Source organism: Elephas maximus, chromosome 2, assembly GCF_024166365.1.
Source record: "Elephas maximus indicus isolate mEleMax1 chromosome 2, mEleMax1 primary haplotype, whole genome shotgun sequence".
NCBI lineage: Eukaryota > Metazoa > Chordata > Mammalia > Proboscidea > Elephantidae > Elephas > Elephas maximus.
The window spans coordinates 165204019-165227385 of record NC_064820.1 but is presented as its reverse complement, the minus strand read 5'-3'; the positions used below and the strand labels follow the sequence as shown (position 1 = coordinate 165227385).

The following is a 23367-nucleotide window of genomic DNA, read 5'->3' as shown; positions in this document are numbered from 1 at the left end:
TCTTTTGTGTGTGGCCTTTCTAGCCATGGTCTTGTAACTCCTACCCAGGTGATTGTGGGATAGGGTGCTTGTCCCTACCAAGGGGATTGGTTAGTTTTACCTTAAAAGAGAGCCAATTTCTGAGCAGGGAGGAGGAGCCCACCACCACCAAGGAAGGAAGACCAGCAGGAGAGACCCAGCAGCAGGAAACAGCACGGTGGGCTTCCCAGCCCACAAAGAGAGAAAGCTGAGTGCCTTTGGAGAGAGGCCTAGGACCAGGGAGAGGTGTGCCTGGGGGCACGGTTGGGAAGAGGCTGTCCTAATGAAAGAACTATATTTTTAGTGTTCCTGAGTCTGAACTCTGTTACTTCCCTAATAAGCCCCATAATCACAGGTGAGGTCTGTGAGTTCTGTGTGGCCACTGCAATGAATTACTGAACCCAGCAAAGAAGCAGAGTGCTATGTGAGGGCTGGCTGGTGTCAGAATTAGTAAAGATGACAGAGAGAGGAGGCTTGCCTGGCCTCTGCCTCACAGGAGGCAGCCTCGTGCTGCTGACCTTGGTTCTCTTTCCCCCTTGTCGGGTTGGAGGAGGTCAGACACCTCCTCCAGACCATTTTCACCATGTGTTATGTTAAAAATAAAAGGGGAGGAAAAAGGGGAAACCCTGGTGGGAAATGCTAGGTTAAACAAAGAAACTAAGAGGCAAACCCTTTAAGTTGCCAGTATTGAATGTGACTCTGTTTCAGACAGCAGAAGTGCAACATTTCCCAAACTCATTTGTAAGAAGACGCTTTGTAGGCTAAAAGATTCAAAGACTGGTAAATGTTAAAACTGGAATGGATTCTCATCTCTGAATACTCAAGAACAATATCCTAATCTCAGCTGGCCTACAATTTATAGATCTCTCTTGGGAAAAAAGAACTTAGCCGATTCACCCGGTAGCTATCATGTGTACCAGTGACGGGCTCTTTAGCATTAGTGATCTATACCTCACCCTGCTCTCACCACCAACTAGCCCTCCCCTAATGTAGCCTCAACCACAAAATCAAAACACCTCTGTATCAATCCACCACCTGGCCATATACTTACCAGTGTGACAGTACAGCTGTATTTATACGGAGGAAACATATCAGGCTTGACCTCTACAACTTTCACCTGAGATGTCCTGTGGGACGGGCCATTTGGTAGCTGTGAATCAGAACAAACTATTTAGTGTTTCTGAACCTCAGCCTAATTTCTCAGGTCCTGTGTCCTGCAACAGCTTGAGGAAATCGTTTCCAGGGGAATTTTGAAAGAGATATGCTTCAAATGAGTCTTCTGGGCTGCCAGCCAGCAGTCACCTAGCTCACCAAAGGTTGAGTGTCACTTTCAAGTCCAGAGGCTGCAAACTCTTCTGTGCAGCATCTAATACCATAAATTAGAAACACTATGGACTGGATTTACAAACTGTCATCAAGTGATAAAAGCACATGATAGATATACATACAAATCTATGGTTGAATAACAGTGGCACAGAAAAAAGTCTCAAAGACTTCACTAAAATGCTGGGGTGAGAGGGAGATATAGTTGTTTTCTCTCCTTTCACCACTGTCTGTAAAATTTTCAAATATATGAAAAATGAGCAAAAGATAAAGGAAGTATACTAAAATAAAAGTAATTATTTTGTAATTCTGAATTTAAGTTGATTTTCAGAATATAAGATTTTATGTAACTGTTATTGGTTTAAGACTAGTGAATAGGCTTGTAGCTTTTAACAAAAACCTAAAGGGCCAATCAAAAGAAGCCATTTACAGAGAAGACTGGGAGTTTATACAAGTGACAAAGTAGCACACGGGAAGTAAATCTATGGACTGGAAATCTACAAGGCTGCTGAAGCTGACTCAGTGCGTTCCTTTTATACTGCGAGATCACACATGCACCCAGAACTGCCACCACATCTGGCTGACAAACGGAACAGCTCTCAAGTAAAAGCAGCTGGCATTCTTGTCAGGGAAAATCGAGAGCTTTCAAACAAAGGAACTTACCTCACAAGGCACATGGCAGGGGGGACAGCAGATTGATTGTCCCACAACTTAATCTTTGGCAGTGTTTTTAAAAAAGAGGGTCAAAACTCAATGAGGGGTCATAAAATTAATTTAACAAGCTGAAGCCAGCATTCTGCAAATAGAAACGGAAACCCTAAAATGACTGCATATAATAAGGGAAAAAATGCATTAAGTGTTTGATGTGCATATATATGTATACATATGTTCACTGGACTATGATATAAAAATGTGCTTGTTACTGAGGGTCAGGTCATTGTCAAAAAAGTCTGCAAAAAACCCGTCTAAGAAATTTTGACCATAACTACTCTAGCCACATATGACAAAGGATCTAAAGTAAATAATTATGAATGTGCCTGAAGTTATGGATACTTCCTAGACACAACCATAGGATTGTTGTACTGGGTTTGAGGGCTTAGAACCATAGTCCCATGTGGCAACTCAGTCAACTGGCATAATATGGTCCATAAAGACAACGTTCTATGTCCTAGTTTGGTGAGTAGTGTCTGGGGTCTTAAAAGCTCGTATGCAGCCATCTAGGATACAACTACTGGTCTCTACTCATCTGGAGCTAAAGAGAAAGAAGGAAACCAAAGACTCAGAGAAGAAACTAGTCTACAGGACCAATGGCCTACATGAACAACAACATCATCTACCTTGAGACCAGAAGAACTAGATGGTGCCTGGCTACCACTACCAACCATTCCAACCAGGGACCCAATAGAAGGTCCTGGATGGAATGGAGAAAAATGTAGAACAAAACTCAAATTCCTAAAATAGGCCAGACTTGCTGGACCAGTAGAGACTAGAGGAACCCCCAAAACTATCACCCTGTGATACCCTTTAAATCTGGAACTGAAACCACTCCTGGAGGTCACTTATCAGCCAAAGGACAGAGTGGCTCATAAAATAAGTACCACCTGTGAGTACTGTGCTCCTCTAAACAATCATCTAAATGAGACCTAACGTCAACATTTACCCTAGACCAAAGATGAGAAGGTAAAGGGGGGACAAGGAAGCTAGATTAATGGAAACAGAACAACCAGAACAGAATTAATGAGAATGCTGACACATTGTGAAAAGTGTAACCAATGTCATTGAATAATATGTATAGAAATTGTCCAACGAGAACCTAATCTGGTATATAAATTTTCTCCAAATCACAATATTTAAAAAAAAAAAAAAGAACGAATGTGCTTGAATACATGAAACTTTGACACACGAGACTGTCAACAGTAGTTCATTTTGGGAAGCAGGATCATGAGGACTTACTTTCTTACTGCTTTACCCAAATTTCCCATATTTCCACAACAATCACGCATTCATTTTTAAAAGAGGGCTAAAGGGGAATCTTGGTGGCGCAATGGTTAAGTGCCCAGCTTAACCAGTGGCTTCACCAGAGAGAAGACCTGACATTCTGCTTGCATAAAGACTATTGCCTAGGAAACCCGATAAGGCAGTTCTGTTCTGTCCTAAAGGGTCACTATGAGTCAGAATTGACTTGATGGCACACAAGAACAATACCAACAAAGAGGTGTGCATGACAACTAAATCCATTATCTGATCCTAGACTGGATTCTGTACTGAAGCGGCGGAATGCTATACGGGACATAACTGGGTAAAACTGACAAAACTGGAAAACAAGATGATGGATTAAGGTGCTGTGTCATTGTGTCAGTGAGAGCACATCCCCATTCTTAGGAAATACACACTGAAGCATTAACAAGTAAAGGGCCATATAACTTTCTCTCAAATTATGTATATTTTACATGTGTGCAGGTACGTGGACACATGGACACACACACGGCAAACAGGGAGCAAGCGTGAGAACAAATGATAAAGCAAAATGGGTTAATATGTTAACAACAGGCTACTCTGGGTAAAGAGTATTTAGGTGTTCTTTGTACTATTTTTATTCTTGCAACTTTTGGGATAAATCTTAAGTGATTTCTAAACAAAAAGTTTAAAAACACGTATTCATTTTATAATAAAAAAAAGAAATTACTTAAAAAATAATAGAGTTCAACAGCAAGTTTTGAAGATGCTGCCCAAAGGAAAAAACAGTTCTGGAAGTGGGAGGGGACGGGAGAGAACAGTCTCTGGGAGTGACAGTGCTGACAAGAAGGCTCAGTGTCCCAAGGGTGGCAGCAATGCAGTAAAGGTCAGATATATTCTAGGCAAAGAATGCAGCAGAATCATGGGAGCCACAGAAAAGTTAAAAGTCTGAAACTGGAGTCAATGAAGCGGATGCACGATATAGTGACGATAAAGCCAGGCAAGGGGGAGGCTTGGGTTGGATGATCAGAGGGTCCGTGGTAGGACCGTTTCAAGATGCAGCATCTGCCTGGCCTGTGAGCGGACTGGACAAGCCTATATTTATAGACCTTCCAGTTAAGACAAAATTTAGGTATCATATTATTACGGTTAAAGGGAAAAAATAAAATCATGAAAGACTGAATAAATTTTATACATTTTATCTCTTAAAAAAAAAAAAGATGAATCATTCATGGTAAACCACCTCTCAGAGATGTGCCAGCATAAGAGTTAGAGTCTGTCTTTTGCCTACGGCTTTAATATGCTAAATGGAAGGCCTGTTCTCAGAAAGCTCCTCAGACAGCTCCCATGGCCTTACCTTCACCTCACCGGTGCTAGACGGCTGTTGGATGGGCTGGCCCAGTTGTTTCAGTGTGCTTGGCTTCAGACCACAAGTCCTCACAGAGGAAGTCTTATCTGAGATAACCAGGAGCAAAACTGGTGACTTAAGTGCATTCTGAGCCTCCCAGGTCCCGCATCCCCATTCTCACCCCCATCCCTGCCCCCGTCCTATCACATGGCCCCTCTTCCCGGGTGTGTTCCAGCCATTACCACTCAGGGGAAAGGCCTGCTTGGCCCTGGGCAGTCCCACGCTGCTACCTCGCCCCACACTAGCTGGGGCTGGGAGAATTGCTCTCATGGGTCTTGCTGCAGCCAGTAATGAGGGCTTGCTCCGTGTTCTGCCTTTAAGCTCTGGGGCTCTGGGCCCAGTGGTGAGGTCACCTCTGAAAAAAACAAAAAGGGAAGTCTCCTGGAAATCCTGGACCAAGGGGAAGAAAAGCAAAGTGTAATCTCCAAATAGTACTTTGTGAGAGGATGGCTTACTGGTTAAATGGCCAAACTCTGGAATAAGACCAAGTAATTTCTAACTGTGTAGTCTTAGACAAGTAATTTCACTGTTCTGTTAGCCTTAAGTTCCTAATATATAAAATGAGATGGTAATAACCTGTATTTCATGGGGTTGTTATGAAGATAAAATCAAAGTGCAAAACAGTGCCTACAATGTATAATGCCAACAGCTATTTTTGTAGTTATAACATTTAACCTGCTTCTAATCAGAGCAATTACTTAAAGAGTACCAGTCTCTGACATGAGGGTGGCTTACAGACTCTAAGGGACAGGTACCATGTTTTCTTCACCTCTGTAGTTCCAATACTGAGCCAGAGGGCCTACACCATAAAAGACCTGAATAAGCATTTGCTAAAGTGACTAAACTTACCCAAACAAAAAGGTGTAAAGTACACAGCTTCATTCTTTAGGGATACAGAACCAACTCTAAAGCATATTGTTTAAAAACAAAAACAAAACACTGAGATGCAAAAGTATGTATGTTATCCTATCATTTGTGTAGAAAAGTGGGAAAAAGTACATACATACACATATACGTGAGCATGTGTGTAGTTTATATCTGCTTACCTATGCCTAAAAGTATCTCTAGAAACATAGAAAGTTGAGAATATTTATTGTCTCTGGAAAATGGAAATGGATGACTGAACCATGTGAATATATTACCTATTCGACAATAAATAAAAATCACGCTTCCTCTAGATTTGACAATTAAAAGTGTCTCCAAGCACTGCCCAATATCCCCGGGAGCAAAATTGTTTCCAGTTGAGAACCACTGATAAAAGCAAATAAGGGCCTTCAGTTACAAGAACACAATTGCCTCTGGTAAGGGGCTATCTGTTGAATCCAGTTCCCTCAAGGAGGAAAAGGGGGAATAAAATAAGACAGCCCACACTTACTGACCTCCTCCTATTTGCAAAGCTCTGGTCTATGTACTTTACACACCATCTTTCTTCCTCAATCAGCCGGGGTGGACAGAATTTTTAAATTCCCAACTCAAGATTGTTCAGGGGAGAAAAGTGAAATCAAGAGGCGTGAAGTGACTATGCTCAAGGTCCAAGAGAAGAGAGTCACAGCTAGAAATGAGTTCTCTGACCAATAGGCCAGGACTCTATCTTGTCGTTTGTTGTTAGGTGCTGTCGAGTTGGTTCCGACTCATAGCGACCCTACGTATACCAGAAGGAAACACTGCTCGGTCCTGCGCCATCCCAACAATTGTTGCTACGCTTGAGCCTGAGGCAGGCAGCCCGGGAGCCCAACCCTTCTAAGAGACACCTACTCTGACTTATCCTCCTACACTGAGCAAAATAAGCTGCCCTTTCTTCTGAAAGTGCCCTTGACAAGATAACCACAGAACAGCTATAGATTGCCTCACCTCCTGAGTGGAGACTTAACACCCTAATGAAGAAAAATTCATCCCTTCCTCTACCCTGGGGGGATCAAAACCTTGTCTAAAGAAAATGCGTAGTCATCCCCAAGCTCTGAGTGCCTGCAATGAAGGTCAATCCTGAGTATTTATGATGAATTTGCATTTCCTTGTCTGCTCTTTATAAAAGCCCATCTCCCCAAGCTGCCTGCGAGCAGAGCAGTCTTGGGGGCAGCAGCCCCCACTGCTCCTTTCCTTGGCGTTTTTCTGATCTTCCACCTCGGCCTCTTGCTTACTGGCTGTTAACAAGTCATGTGGAGTAAAACCTGGGGTTTTCACTCAGCAACGAGCCCACTGTTGCAGCCACTGGGTTGGTCTATCTTTCAATGACCCGCTATTTTACCAAGCTCGATATACTTCTCCAGTGACTGATTCCTCCTGACAACGTGTCCTAAGTATGTCAGATGTAGTCTCACCATTCTTGCTTCTTAGGAGCATTCTGGTTGTACTTCCTCCAAAACAGATTTATTCATTCTTTTGGCAGTCCACGTTATATTCAATATTCTTCGCCAGCACCACAATTCAAAGACATCGATTCTTCTTCAGTCTTCCTCATTCATTGTCCAGCTTTCGCACACATATGAAGCGACGGAAAACACTATGGCTTGGGTCAGGTGCGCCTCAGGCCTCAAGGTGACATTTTTGCTTTTTAACACTTTAAAGAGACATCTCTTGCAGCTGATTTGCCCAATGCAATGGGTCTTTTGATTCCTTGACTGCTGCTTCCATGGGTGTTGATTGTGGATCCAAGTAAAATGAAATCCTTGACAATCTCAATCTTTTCTCTGTTTATCATGATGGTGCTTATTTCTACAGGGTGCCTTATTAAGGCTTCTCTTTCCAAATCCAGTATCCAGTATTGGTAACTCATGGTTTGTAACACTGCCCACAGCCTGTACCAACAAGACCCTACTAACAGCTTTAGGGAGAATAAAAAGGAAAGATGTATAGGGATTTGACAATAGGGCATGGCTAGCAGAGTGTGGAAGGAAAGGCAAATCATTTCATGTCTCTAAACCTTAGTTTCTGTATCTCTAACATGAGAACTATTAGCTGGGCTCTACTCAGGGATGCTGAAAGAACACGGGGTAAAACAAACATGGGGTATTTCTAAGCTGCTATTCTAAATATAGACATAAGCACATTAGCTTACCCTGGAGGTTTTTTGGAAGAAGGGAGTAAACTGGAAGTGCTGGTTCCCTCAGCTGGTGGTGGTATGTCTGATCCAGGGCTGTCATTCTCAGTTGTCCCCAGGCTGACCTCAGGCTGCACACTACTCTTGACGACCGGCGTCTTAGTGACTGCTGTGCCACGATTCCCAGGAACTTCCTTGACCAAAACATGGGCATCTGAGATGATCACTTCCTCCCATTCATTCTCCTCACCCGATTCTCTTAGAGGAGCTATACTTAGGAGCTGGCTTACGGCTTCCGAGTTCTCCAGTGTCAGCTTGGAGGCATTCTCCTTAGGGGAATTCGGCTCAGAAATGATAGGCTGCTGATTTCTTTTAATCACAGAGCCTTTGGAAGAAACACCAGAAGTCAACTCCACTTTGACTTTGGCTGGCTTCTCCTAGAAAAAATAAGAATATCTATATGCATATTGCATTTTATAGTTGGCAACACGTTCACAAATATGTGCTCATTTGATGCTCACAACAATAATGTACCGGCAACAGATAAGGAAATTGAGGCCTGGAGAGAGGAAGAGCTGAACTTAAGGTCCCAAGGGCTAAAACTGGCTTGAGTCTAAGTCTTCTGACTCCAGGTGCCTTTCACTAATAGTAAAGAACACCTGGGTTAGGACAAAGCTCTTTATCACCCTAACAAATTTCTTACTGATATGCCTCATTAGGTTTCATCAAATGAATGTTGGCATTTTTTAGTTTGACCTTTAATTGCTCAAAGCCTATTTCTCTATATCAAGAAAGAAGTCGACATATTGCCATATGGGCTTATAAGTCCTAAGTTGTTTACCTTGGCATTCCCTTTAGAAGACTCATTTAGCCCCAATCTCAAGTGAATAGACTCAAAGCTTCCAAACTCCTTGGAGAAAACCCTACCTTGTGTCCCAAATTCCTTCAGGTAAGTCTTAAAACATATGTGACAATAGGTATGCCACAACCTTCTCAGTGGGTCGAATTAACTCATCAATATTAATTATAAACTAGAAACATTCAAACTCACTATAAATAGCAACTGCTATCTCAGATAAATCTACTTTCAAAAATTCCTTGGTACTTTAGCTTTCATCTAATCAGCTATGGAAATAATACATAGATAGATGCACTTAAATAAAAAAAAAAATCTTTTTTTAAAGCAGTGGTGGTCCCTGGAATAGGTCTAAACCCAAAAACCCAGTGCCATCAAGTCGATTCCGACTCAAAGCGACACTACAGGACAGAGTCAGAAAGGTTTTTTCTTCCATGTGTATAGTGAAAGACACCATACAATGAGATAAAAAAAAAAAAAAAAATTTTTTTTTTTTAATAAAAGCTGGGTTCCATCCAGGCTCAGCTCTACTCCTAGTTCTGTGATCATCTTCCCATTATGAATAAGAGAGGGTTGGGTTCCCATTGTCAGGAGCACTGGCATATTTTGGGTGGCTGAATTTTTCACTGTGTAGGACTTCCCTGTACAGCAGTGAAAGTTTAGCATCTGTGGCCAATGCTACTAAATATCAATAGTACCTCCCAGTTACTGACTAACAAAAACTCCTCTATTTCCAAAGCCTCCCCCTGCCCGCTCTCCAGCAGCCTACTGCTCCTGGTTAGGAACCAATGACAGATGACCTTTAAGAGATCTCCAGTAAAGCATCCTCAGATTCTGATATACAACAGCTCATGAAGACATGAGTAAATATGGAGAAAAATTCCAAGTAAATCACACAGAGCTTATTTATTGCAGGAGAGAGAAAAGTCAGCAAAAAAACAGGAGATGAACTAAACTAACCCCTGAAACGACATCTTCGAGCAGAACACTGCCTTCTAAGCAGGCTATTTTAGATAAAAGCTGTTTGCAGGAAAATTGGGTAATTTAAGCAACCAGAACAGAAAACGCTACAGGGTGACCTCACATTTCCTTAACTCAGCCTACCATTTTTAGATGTTACTTCCGTTCAAGATGGAAGGCAAATACTACCAGGCTCTGCCTGCTCAGAGACCTCAATTACCACCATCAGAGACCCCATAAGAATGAAGCTTTGAGCTAAAGAGCCTTATACGCCACCTTTTGTTCCATCCAACTCATTGGGAATTGTGCCACACGTTTCTTGGGTTAATTTTAGCCAGTATGAATGCTAGAACAATGCAAAAAAAGGTGAGTCACTTCCTGAATGGCATGAACACATTAGCAGCTTTTAGAAACTATTTATACTTGCTGCTTCAAAAATCAGAATTCAAGAAATCTTAGACTCTTTAAACAGCACAGCAATGCCTGAGAAGTGTAGTTTAATAGAAAAGGCATCGGTGCAGTGTGAACTCAGCAAGTCACTTCTCTTAAATCTATTTTCCCCCAGCTGGAAACTTCAAGAGTTGAACTAGATGATCTACAACGTCATATATCTCTCTAAAATTCTAGGTGCACTGATGCTAAAATATTACCTTGTTTTCCTCACTTATTCATTGTGTTTTTATGAGATTTAGAAATCACATTATCTACTCTTTACATAATAATTCTTGCAACAAAAACCTGAGGGAAAGCAAAAATCTGAATAAGTCAAGATGGAGAGCAAGTACCTAAGGGAAAAAAAAAGTTTTCATGCCGTAAGCTGGATCTCAGGAAGAGAACCATGGCTCAAAAGTTACTTCAATCAAAGGGGGGGAAAAGACATTAGATGAAAAAGAAAATAAAGCCAAAGTAAAAACAACCTGAAGGGAAGACAAGCTCACCGTGATATTTAGCCACTTATTAGCACAAGAAATAAGGTCATTTGACAGGCCTGCTGTATACTAGGAAGAGGGCGCCTAGGTGGATCCCAATTACTACCCAATTCAATCTCCCTACTGCAGCCTGGAGTACATTTTTTTTGAGAATTACAGTGGGAATAAACCGAATGGGTTCACAGAGGTACACCAGGCACCAGAGAAGGTGGGCACAAGAAACCTGAAAAAACTCCCCTAAGAGACATTGGCACTAGGTCCTTCCGGACTCATGAAATGATAACACTAACAGCAACAGTAGAGTTAATAATTATACTGCTTCCAATAATAATGATAGCAGCATTTACTGAGGATTTAATATTTACCAAGAACTGTGACATTCACTTTATGTAGATAATCTCATTTGACCCCTCCAACAATCCTAATGACATAGGTACTAACATTACCTTCCACTTATAGATGAGAGGAAACCTAAACCAAGGAATGGCCATGGAGGATGACTTGCTCAAGGTTACATACCTAAAGACTTGGGAAGCAGGGATTTGAACTGAGGAACTGATTCCAGAATCACACTTTTTTTTTTTTTAAACCTTTTTTTAGCTTTTGCGTCTTGTACCTTTGAGCTGATCCTGACTCATGGCAACCCTATGTATTACAGAGTAGAAATGCTCCATAGCGTTTTCTTTTATAGAAGCAGATTGCCAGGTCTTTTCTTCCATGGTGCCACTGGACGGGTTCAAACCACTAACCTTCAGATCAGTAGTTGCGCACAAACCTTTTGCGTACCAGAGACCCTCAGAAACATTTTCTTAATTATTAGTCAATTCTGTTACTCTTGAACTTCAACACTATCCAGAAGGCAAAAGTCACCACTCTAGTACTTCTCAAAGAGATATTTTGTGGAAACTGCCCCAGAGAAATTTAGTAAGTATGCTGCTATGCAAATTTTCTCTACACAAAAAGTTTAGACAATGCTGACGAGACAAATTCATTTCTCACCTAAGCTATTTTCACAAAAACAATGCCTTCTCCTTCCTTTTCTACCTATCTAAAGTCTATTAATCCTTCAAGACCCAACTCCTCTATAAAACCTTTGTTGACCATTCCAGTCCTTATAAACGCCTCTCCTCTATGAACTAACTTCAGAATTTACTGCCTGTTCTACTCATTTTGACCCTAAGTAATTCACAGTCTCATATAAAAAAGTTAGCAAAAATATGTATTTTATCCAGTCAGTGCCAAGCACACAATAGGTGACAAAGACCTGCGTTGACCTGAACTTCAGAGACATGGTTGTGATGCTCCTTTATTTAATGTGTATCTCCAATGGACAAGGGCTGTGGAGGATGCAAAGGTAATGAAGGCGCTCACAATGTGACATACACAGACACCAGTGCTAGATGGTGATGACTGCTAAATAAAGGCATGGGTGTTACAGTCACATATATAGCGAAAGCCATTCATTCTGCCCTGAGGGAACCTAGGGATGTATCATGGAAGAAGCGGTGTTAACAATGAGCCATGAACCATGGTTATGCATTCACATCAGACATAAAAGGGAACAATCATCTAGCTTGGCTATAGGAGATACACAGACAAAATCTTTCCAAATCTGCAAAGTTAGATTATGGAAGGCCTTAAATATCAGGTCAAGGACTTCCACTAAGGATTAAGAAGATGTGAGCTATGCATCTGAATGATAACTTTAATAATAACAGGAAATGCATAAATTAAAATGGTGTTGTCATTCATAGGAAATTATGAATTAGAATGTTTCTGAAGAATCCTGAATGGCATGATTCGTTAAATGAAAAACAAACAAAAAGAAGCAAGATACAGAACTTGTATATTAAAAGAGAAAAGAATGGAAGAAAGTTATAAGTCCTTGACTTATATCCAAGATTCAACAAATTGCACTTATGACCATCCTTTATTCTTTTTCACATATTACCATCAGTAACATGTACTACCTACAACACTGCAGTGTCTAATTTCCTGATGTATCATTCTCAGATGTTCAATTTTATGATTTACTGTTCAAAACACTGCCACATAGTAGGCTATGGCCTGGTCTACAGTGCAGCTGGTGTCGGTGTCTGGAGTCGTAATGGATAGAAAATTGAGCAACATTCAACTCTAACAACACACAACAACTGAACTGCATGCGTGCCTGACAGCTGTTAAGACTCCAACTTCACTGTTATGAAACTGACACCAACTTCATTGTAGACTAGGCCTGCGGCATGATCTTACTCAGCATTTTGTACCATAAAAAGCATCAGTTGTTAACTAGAAGCTGAGTTGTTCAAGTTTCTCTAACTGTAACACCTGCAGTGCTCATACCCCCAACAATACAGGTAGCAAAAGGAGCCATGCCACTGAATGTTCTAATCCAAAAAAGAAGGCAAGGAAGGTTCTAGACGTGGAATATAACGATGAAGATCATTAAGACCTATGATAATGGAAAGAAAGTCAGCAAAACAGCATGTGAGGAAGGGCCATCTCATTCAACCATTTCGACAATTATTAAAGATAGGAACAGGATTTTGGAGGCAGTTAAAGGAGGAGTGACATAAATTCAACAACTTTAACAAAGAGGAGGCAAGGCCAATCCACGAGGTAGAGAAGCCGCTGATGATTTGGACAGAAGACCAAATTCAGAGTATTCCTATGAGTCATGATTCAAACAATAGCAGGTAGCCTTTTTGAGAACCTAAAGGAACAGAAAGGAGAAAACTACCATGTGTACTTTAACGCCAGCAAGGGGTGGATTCATCACTTCAAATGCAGATTTGGCTTACTTAACATGCGTATAACTTGGTGAAGTAGTAAGCTCCTATGTTGAAGCTACTGAAAACTTCTTCAGTGAGCTGGACAAGATGGAAGAGGAAGGAGAGAAGTTGTCAGTAAACTGTACAGTGAACGCATTAGCTGGAGTTTTTTCTAAACTAAACCAGGAGCTTATGGACCCAAATGCTGCTTTGCTGAATTCGACAGGTGAATTTGGGATGCAGCGAGATGTTACTGTGAAATATATGAAGAAGAAAAGGGCCATACAAACAACTCTCACTAATTTTCTGACTAGAAACATCATTCCCATTCCCAGGATAATCCAGATGCTCCAAAACCTTCCATAGATGGAGTTACTACCACAGATGACAAAATTCCAAAGTCATCCAACTCTTCTTCATCACTAAATTTTTATGAGCTATGTATTTATGTATACATGAAAATATACCTGTAAGTTTATATGTAATGCTTCCAAGCCCAAAGGACATAAAGATCAGATTTAAAAAGATACTGAAAATAAGAGGCAACAATAATGGGAAAAAAAAAATGAGGTATTAGATTCACATCAGAACTGACTTACGACAAAGTCATCAGAATGGAACTCAGTTATAAGCTGGGGGCTACCTGTACACCAAAATGTTAACTAATAATGAACAGTTTTTCTTTGAAGGTCTAAGATTACAGATGACATTTTTTCTATTTTTCTTTTTTTTTTGAAACAAATCATCTACAATAAAAAGGGCTTATTTACATAGTCGGGAAGTAAAAGTAAATATTAATATTTTTTAAGTCATCTGTTCTTAAGAGCAAAAGGAAGCGTACTTTGTGGGGCTTCCAAGTTAGCAATGACCAATGGACCTTACCTTTGGGATCCACTTCCCTCCTAGGAAGTTACCACATGTAGGGCACTTAGGTGGTTTGTGCCTGGTGACATATGTAAAGGAGCAACCTGGGCTGGTGCAAGTCCCATGGCCCCGGCGGGTATATGTAGTTGTCTGTAACGGAAAGAGCAGGTCACAATCAACACTACAGTCCAACCACTCCTAGACTCTGATGATCATTATAACCACAATAATGCCAGGAGGACACCAGCTTGTAAAGGATAGCCAATTCATGGTATAAAAAGCCAGAGTTGGAAAGATCCTAAGATACAACTAGTTCACTATTTAGAAATGGAGCAACTGAATTCAGAGTGAGGTACCACATAGTGCTAAATACTTTGCCAATGTATCATTTAATAATCTCAGCAATGTTATGATATAGGTGTTATTACTACTGAGGTTCAGAGAGGTTAAATGCTTTGCCTCAAATCAAATGGTGACTCAAGAGCAGAACCAGACCTAAAACCCTGATCTCTCTGATTCTTGGCCCAAGATTCCCTCTATACACCCAGCTGTACCCTCTGGCTCTGAACGTTTCCAAGAATTTGTTTCATCTTCATCCTTGATAGTCAGACATCAGAGAACCTAGGACCTAGGTTTCCAAGATGTAAAAATAGACCCATAGTCACTGTAAAAATGAGTCAGAAATCTGAAAGTAGAAACCAAGTACTCTGACACTCAAGAGAATTATTTGCATAAAAACAATATATTCCACCATCAGCTCTCACCATCTCCACTGATACCCTTTTGAGCAGAATGTACTACAATGGGTTATTACAATTCAACTATAGATAGAAATTACTCATTCACTAGCCATGCTCCATTTCTAGATTAATGCTGGGAAAAAAATATTTCCCTGTCAAATTTGTGCTATCACTTGTGAATGTTTACTCAGCTATTAATCCCAGCTTCCCTAGCTTGGCCAAAACCACAAACCCCTCTCTTGGGGAAACACCAAGCTGCCACTAGGCAACCTCAGCCTGGAACCATAGAGAAAAGGTGATTATGGTAGCAGTACCAAGTCACAAATGAGTGTGAAGTGGTGTGGCACCATGGGAAGACACCAAGCTTTGGGTTCCAGCTTTGCCACTGACACATGGAATGATCTGAGGGTAAGTCACCTTAGCTGTTGCTCTTGGGTGCTGGGTTTCCTCCTCTGTAAAACGGACACATCACCTGCCGGTGCTATTTCATGGGTGTGTCTTGGGGGCAAATAAGGTAAGAAATGAGGAAATGTATCCCTGAGTAAATTCTACAGGTTTGTGAGGGAATATTACTATTGGGATATAATTACATCTTTATCATTTCTCAGATTGTGGTCCAATACAGACTCTTCATCTTGAACACCCCCAGAAAGTAGCGTAAAAATTTAAGTTAGGCTAATTAAATTATGATGAACTTGGAAATACTCCTAAACAATAGCTGAAAAAAAAAATGGCTTTAGAAAAATACACTAGGTGTTTAAGGTTGATGTTTTAGTCCTAAATATTATTCACGTAACACTTTTGTAGAGGAGCTTGTCTGCCACTCACCAGAGCATGGGAAAGAGCAGTAATTATCAGGACAACAAGGGTTCAAGAGAAATAAGCTGTTTCTCCATGGATCAGATTATAGCAGGTGTTCCTAGTCATGACACTACAGCTTTCTCATCTAAGGATATATTACTTATCCATAGAAGAGGCTTTAGAAGATCAGACTGTGATAAATTAAAGATGAATACTATTAACCCTAAAGAAACAACCAAAGTTAATAGCTAATAAGCCAATAAAGAGGGTAAAATGGAATCATAAAAAATACTCAAAATTCAAAAGAGAACAGAATAAACAGATGAGACACATAGAAAACAAACACTAAGATGACAGATCTAAACCTAACCACGTCAATAATCACATTAAATATATACCATCTACCCCAATTAAAAGGTAGCGATTGTCAGATGGGCCTTGCTTTTATATCTAAACTACACGCTGCCTTCAAAAAAAGCACATTAAATACAAAAATATAAATAGGTCAAAAGTAAAGGATGAGAAAGATAAACACTGCTAGTAACAATAACCAAAAGAAAGCTAAATTATATTAATATCAGACAAAATAAATTTCATAGCAAAGAATATTTACAAAGATACGGAAGGTCTTTTCATTACAATTAAGGGGTCAATTCATCGAGAGGACAAAATAATCTGAAATGTTTATACACTTAACGCAGCTTCAAAATATATGACACAAAAACTAATAGAACTGCAAGAAGAAATAGAGAAATTTACAATTATAGCTGGAGACTTCAATATCATCTCTCAATAAATGATAGAACAAGTAGAAAGAAAATCAGTAACAACATAAAGGAGTTGAACAACACTATAAACTTGGCCTAACTGACATTTATGGAACACTCCACCCAACAGCAGAATACACACTCTTTCAAGTACACATGGAGTACTTATCAAGACAGACCATATCCTGGACCATAAAAGAAGTCTCAATAAATGTAAAAGATTTAGGTGTTGACGAACCAACAAAGTTCTGACCACAATGGAATTAAATCAGAAATCAATAAGAGAAAGGTATCTGGAAAATCTCCAAGTATTTGGAAAGTAAATAATACACTTCTAAATAACTTGAGGGTCAAGAAAGAAATCAAGAGGGAAATTACAAAGTATTTTGAATGAAAACAACATATAAGCATTTGTGGGCAAAGCCATTAAAGCAATGGTTAGGGGGAAATGTATGGCACTAAGCACTTCTGTTAGAGAAGAAAGGCCGCAAATCAATGATGTCAGCTTCTACCTTAAGAAACTAGGAAGAGAAAATTAAATGCAAAATAAGCAGAAGGGAAATAATAAATATCAAGGCATAAATCAATCAAACAGAAAAACCCTGTAGAGAAAATCAATGGAACAAAAGGCTGGTTCTTTGAGAAGATCAATAAACCTGATAACTTTCTAGCCAGGATTATAAGGAAGGAAAGAAAGAAGGCCCAACTTACCAATATCAGGAACAACAGAAGTGAAATCACTACAGGCTGTACAGATACTAAAATGATAATAAGGCAATATTATGAAGAACATAACTCAATAAATTCGTCAACTTAGACGAAATGGACAAATTTTTTGAAAGACAAACAGCAAAGCTCACTCAAAAACAGATTATTGGAATAGTTCTTTATCTATTAAGGAAATTGATTCTGCAGTTAAAAATCTTCCTACAAAGAAAATTCCAGGCCCAGATGACTTCAACGTGTAAGGAAAAAATAATGCCAACTCTACACAAACTATTCCAGAAAATGAAGAGGAGGAAATACTTCCCAATGCATTCTATAAGACACGCATTACTGCAACACTAAAGGCAGGTAAAAACAGTACAAGAAAATAAAATTAGAGACCAATAACCCTCAGGAACGTAGATGCGAAAATTCTGAACAAAATTTTAGCAAATCAAATTCAACAAGAGAGACCAAGTGGGGTTTATCCCAAAATACAAGGTTGGTTTAACATTTTAAAAACAATTTAACATCTGAAAAACAATCAATAATATTCACCATATTAACAAGCTAAAAAAGAAAAGCCCTATGATCATCTCAAGAGACAGAGAAAAAATATTTAACAAAATCCAACATCCATTCTTGATAAAAGCTCCAAGCACACAAGGAAAACAGAACTTCCTAAATCTGTAAAGGTCATCTATGGAAAACTACATGTAACATCATACTTAATGGTAAAAGATTAAATGCTTTCCTCCAAAGATAAGGAACAGGACAAAGATGTCTGCTCTCACCACTTCTATTCAACAAAGGCAAGAAAAAGAAATAAAAGGAATCCAAATTGGAAAGTGAGAACTAAAACTGTCTTTATTTGCAAATAACATGATCATCTATGCAGAAAATCCAATAGAATCTACAAAAGGTCTACCAGATTAGAGAAGAGTTGACACCAATTCCAAACTATTCCAGTTCATAAAAAAAAGAAAGAATATCACCTAATTAATTCTATGAAGCCAGTATAACCCTGATACCAAAGCCAGGCAAAGCTACTACCAAAAAAAAAAAAAAAAAAAATACAGATCAATTATCTCTCATGAATAAAGACGCAAAAATTCTCAGCAAAATTCTAGCCAACAGAAAGGGTCACATAAACCAGAGACTCCATCAGCCTGAAACCAGAAGAACTAGATGGTGCCCGGCTATAACCAACGACTGCCCTGACAGGGAACACAAAACAGATTCCCTGATGGAGGAGAACAGTGGGATGCAAATCATAAATTCTCATAAAAAGACCAGACTTAATGGTCTGACTGAGACTAGACGGACCCCAGAGGTCATGGTCCCCGGACTGTCTGTTAGCCCAAGACTGGAACCATTCCCGAAGCCAACTCTTCCGACAGGGATTGGGCTGGACTGTAGGACAGAAAATGATACTGGTGAAGAGCGAGTTTCTTGGCTCAAGTAGACACATGAGACTATGCGGGCAGCTCCTGTCTGAAGGGGAGATGAGAAGCTGAGGGGGACAGAATCCGGCCAAATGGACACAGGGAACAGCAGGTTGGAGAAGAGAAGTGTGCTGTCTCACTAGGGGGAGAGCAGCTAGGAGTACACAGCAAGGTGTGTATAAGTTTTCGTACGAGAGACTGACTTGATTTGTAAACTTTCGCTTAAAGCACATTAAAAAAAAAAAAAAAATATATATATATATATATAGCTAACAGAATACAACACCCTGTCAAAAAAATAAATCATGATCAGCTGGGATTCATACCAGGGATGCAAGGGTGGTTCAGCATTAGAAAATCAACGTAATTCACCACACAAAAAGAATCACATGATCATCTAAATTGATGTAGAAAAGATATCTAATGACGGCAAACACCCTTTCCTGATAAAAACTCTCATCAAAATAGACATAGAGGGGATATTCCTGAACATAATTAAAGGCTCATATGCAAAACCAACAACCAACATTATTCTCAATGGAGAGAGACTGAAAGTGTTCCCCTTGGGAGTAGGAACAAGACAAGGACGTCCATTAACACCCCTCTTATTTGGTATTATACTGGAAGTCCTAGCCAGAGCAATAAGGCAAGAAAGGGAAATAATGGGTATCCAGATTTGCAAGGAAGAAGTAAAACTATCCCTAGTCACAGATGACATGTTCCTATACACAGAAAATCCCAGAGGTTTCACAAGAAAGTTACTGGGACTAATAGAAGAGTTCAGCAGAGTGGCAAGGTACAAGATGAACATACAAAAATCAGCTGGGTTCCCCTACACTAATAAGAACTCCGAAAAGGAAATCAAGAAAATAACACCTTTACAACAGCCCCCAAAAGGATAAAACAACAACGAATAATTCTACCCAGGGATGTAAAGGACCCTATACAATGAAAACTACAAAACGCTACTGCAAGAAACCAAAAGAGACCAACATAAATGGAAAAACATTCCATGCTCAAGGATTGGAAGACTTAACCCTGTGAAAATGTCAATACTACCCAAAAAAAAAATTAAAAAAAAAAATTTTTTTTTTTTTTTTACCCAAAGCAACCTATAAATATAATACAATCCTGACCTAAATCCTGACAACATTCTTTAACAAAATGAAAAAAATAATCTCCAACTTTATATGGAAGGAAAGAGGCTCAGAAAAGCTAAAGCAACACTAAAGAACAACAAAGTAGGCGGCCTCACACTTCACCATCTCAGAACTTACTCCGTGGCCATTGTAATCAGAACAGCCCGGCACCGGTACAATGACGGACACACAACCAATGGAACAGAGCTGAGAAACCAGAAGTAAATCCACCCATCTTTGGACAGCTGGTCTTTGACAAAGGGCCCAAGTCATATTCAATGAGGAAGAAAACAGTCCCTTTACCGAACGGTGCTGGCAGTGACGCGAATAGACACATGCACACCCGTGATCACTGCAGCATTACTCACAACAGAAGAAGATGGGAACAAGTGCCCATCAACGGGTGAATGGATAAACAAACTATGGTGCATACATACAATGGGATACTGAGCAACGATGAAGAATCATGAGGAGTCCAAGAAACATCTTAAAATACGGATGAATCTGGAGGACATCATGCTGAGTGAAGTCAAACACAAAAGGACAAATACTGCAGGATAAAACTGCAGGATACCACTTTGTAAAAGTGAAGAACGGGTATACCCACAGAAAGCAACGTTCTTCGGTGGTTACCAGAGATGGAAGGAGAAGAAGTAATTATGGTGATGGGAAAGGCTACACACAATATGGGGGAGGTCACCACAACCTGACCAAGGTAAATGAAGACACTGAGTGGTACACAAGAATAAAGGACAACTATGGTAAATGCTATAATATATACTACCTTGCACCAACAGTAATAATAAACAAAATATATGTAAGTCGTTACATAGGTAGATATGTATGGAAATGGATATGGGAAGGTGTATGAGTACACACATGTACTTAAATAGGCGTATTTGTGCGCATGCTTGTATGTACTACACATACATTCATATATCCAATAAAGCATTTGGGGGGGGGTCACAGTTAAGGAAACTTCCTAGACATATCTAAACACCTGTGGGACTGTTTTACTGGGTTTGAAGGCTCAGGACCATAGTCTCGTGGGATAACTAGGTTAACTGGCATAACTTAATTCATAAAGATAATGTTCTACATTCTACTTTGGTGAGTAGTGTCTGGGGTCTTAAAAGCTTGCAAGCGGCCATCTAAGACAACTATTGGTCTCTTCCCATTTGCAGCAAAGGAGAGTGAAGAAAACCAAAGTCTCAAGGAAGTAATTAGTCCACAGGACAAATGGCCCACTCAAACCATGGCCTCTTCCAGCCCGCGACCAGAAGAATGAGATGGTGCCTGGCTACCACCACCCACTGTTCTGACTAAGGACACAATAGAAAGTCGCAGTTGGAATGGGAGAAAAACGCAGAACAAAACTCAAATTCATAAAAAAGACCAGACTTACTGAACTCAGAGGGACTGGACAAAACCCCAAGATTATTGCCCTAAGATACCCTTTTAACCTGAAACTGAAGTCACTCCTTTCAGTCAAATAATAGATTAGGCTATAAAATAAATAGGAACACTCATGAGGAATGTGCTCCTTTAAATAATCAACTGTACGAAACCAAACAGTCCAGCATCTACCCAAAAGCAAAGATGAGAAGGTAAGGCAGGGCAAGGAAACTGGATGGCTGGAAACAGGGCAGGCGGGGTGGAAATGGTGAGAGTGCCGACATGTATGAATTGAACGGGGATCTAATTTGCTGTGTAAACTTTCACCTAAGACACAATAAAATATTAAAGAAAAAAAAAAAAAAAAAGTCCACCAGAACTAATAAGTGAGTTCAGCAAAGCTGCAGGATACGGGATCAATATATCAAAAAAGTCAATTGTATTTACTATATACTAGCAAAGAAAAGCTAAAATTTTTAAAAAATTAAGTATTTATTATACCATCAAAAAATATGAAATATTGATGGATAAATCTGTGCCCAGTTGCTGTAGTGTGTGATGGAAAAAACACCAACTAAGGATCGAGGCCAAGGCTTCACTGTTATGTAGTCTAGTGACCCTGAACAAGTTCTTTCTCATTCCAGGGCCTTTTTCCTGATCTGTACTGGGTACAATAACAGGATTGAATTAAATGTATGGCTTCTCAATTTTTCTAAATCACGTACTCCTCCAAAAATCTGGCAAAAGCCATAGTACCTACCCCAGAAAAATGCTCTCAAGGAGAAAAGTTTGTATATACATGTGAAACCTGTGAGAGCCAGAACTCAATGGGACTGCCTTGTTTTCCCAGGTCTTGCAAGTTTTCCGCCTTTGACAAAGTGCAGTTTTACCATTTTTCTATTTCCCCTTTTAGTGGAAAATATTTGACTTATCCTTCTCTGACAGGTTTCTGCCTTTCACAGGTTCTACCGTAATTTGAAGGGAGTTAATGGCTCCTGTGGCATCCCAATCACAGATCCCCGGTCAAGCACACCTGGACCAGATAATCCCTGAGACCTTTGCTGGTTTAGTGTCCTGAGGTTATAAGACTTTTAGAAAAAAACTTGGAAGAGAATTCTTACAGAGCCCTAATTGCCATCAGCTCCTCACACACTGACCAGTTTGATGGAGGTGGGGTTCTCCACAACTGAGTAGGCAGGCAGAGGCAGCATGATGAACTGTGTGGCTGGCGCCGAGGAGCTATTTTCACTGGAGTCCTGTATGTACACAGAGAGAAATAAGTTTCATTGAAATGAAGAACACCCAGGGCCACCCATAACACTGGAAGCTGGATCAAGTCCAATAATCACATATACAATGTGCTTATCTAGTGTGCTTATCAGAAGATAGAGAAATGACTCTATGATTATCTCAAAATAAAAAGTTTAAGACGGCAGAGAAAAAACCATCACCACAAGGGAGGGGTACTACCATTTTACTGATGAGAAAACTGAAGTTCTACAAGACTTGAGAACCAAGACCACATAAGCAGTTAAAGGAAGAACCCAATTCTTCTGACCCTGTCAGTTACTCTTAGCACCCTATCGATCTACCCTAACCAGGCCAGTGGCATGCTTCACTATGATCAACTAAGGCCAGAAATGATAAAAGAAGAGAAGGCAGGGCTACCTTCTCTAACCCCTTCGGGCCACAAGGGCTGCAATGCTGGTCCTTTCACCTCTTAGAGGATGCCATTCTATCCTGGGTAACAGAAGTGAAGTTACACACTAGGGCATGGTGGCAGCTCCCCCCGGGGGCACCTGGGAAACCAGGCTGCGGGATCACAGAAACTTTCTCAACTGGCCATGAGGCTTAGGCCACTGGAGACAAGACTGGCCTCTTCTTTCTATGATATAGTTCTATCAATCTGGCCTTGAAGAGAGCCTCCTGCTTCCCATACACTCTGCCCAGGAAGACCATTTGAAAATTCTCATATACAGTTCAAGGTACAAATTTATTTGTTGAAATAGTTGTTAGGGAAAATAAATGCTGACTGATGCTAACAGCCTGAAAGATCTTGGCTCTGACTCATGGATTGCCCAAATACCATTTTCCTTCTCCTGCTAATGTACTTTATATGCCATCTCATGTGAAGAAAGTTCTGGCTAAACTGGACAAAGAAGAGCTGGTAAGAACGCCTGAGAAGCTGAAGGAGGGCTCTGGACTAGGACTAGGACAAAAAGGATCTAGAGGACTGCAGTCCCACTACAAGCG

The 23367-nt window shown here is 40.2% G+C and overlaps 1 protein-coding gene and 1 pseudogene across 4 annotated transcripts in view; one reads left to right on the top strand and one right to left on the bottom strand.

The window, feature by feature from the left end:
- The window catches only part of HMGXB3 (HMG-box containing 3), a 54917-nt gene that overhangs the window by 22815 nt on the left and 8735 nt on the right, over positions 1-23367 (bottom strand). For 2 of the 4 annotated variants that reach the window (XM_049874057.1, XM_049874058.1), the window contains exons 5-10: positions 22272-22370; positions 14141-14272; positions 7761-8179; positions 4888-5060; positions 4655-4752; positions 1070-1168 (exon numbers count right to left, since the gene is read on the bottom strand). In XM_049874057.1, coding sequence (XP_049730014.1) covers positions 1070-1168; positions 4655-4752; positions 4888-5060; positions 7761-8179; positions 14141-14272; positions 22272-22370 — 1020 coding nt within the window. The remainder of the gene's footprint in view (positions 1-1069; positions 1169-4654; positions 4753-4887; positions 5061-7760; positions 8180-14140; positions 14273-22271; positions 22371-23367) is intronic. The other 2 variants (XM_049874059.1, XM_049874060.1) reach the window with 2 other exon arrangements.
- LOC126070161 (peptidyl-prolyl cis-trans isomerase NIMA-interacting 4-like) lies at positions 4046-4463 on the top strand (annotated as a pseudogene).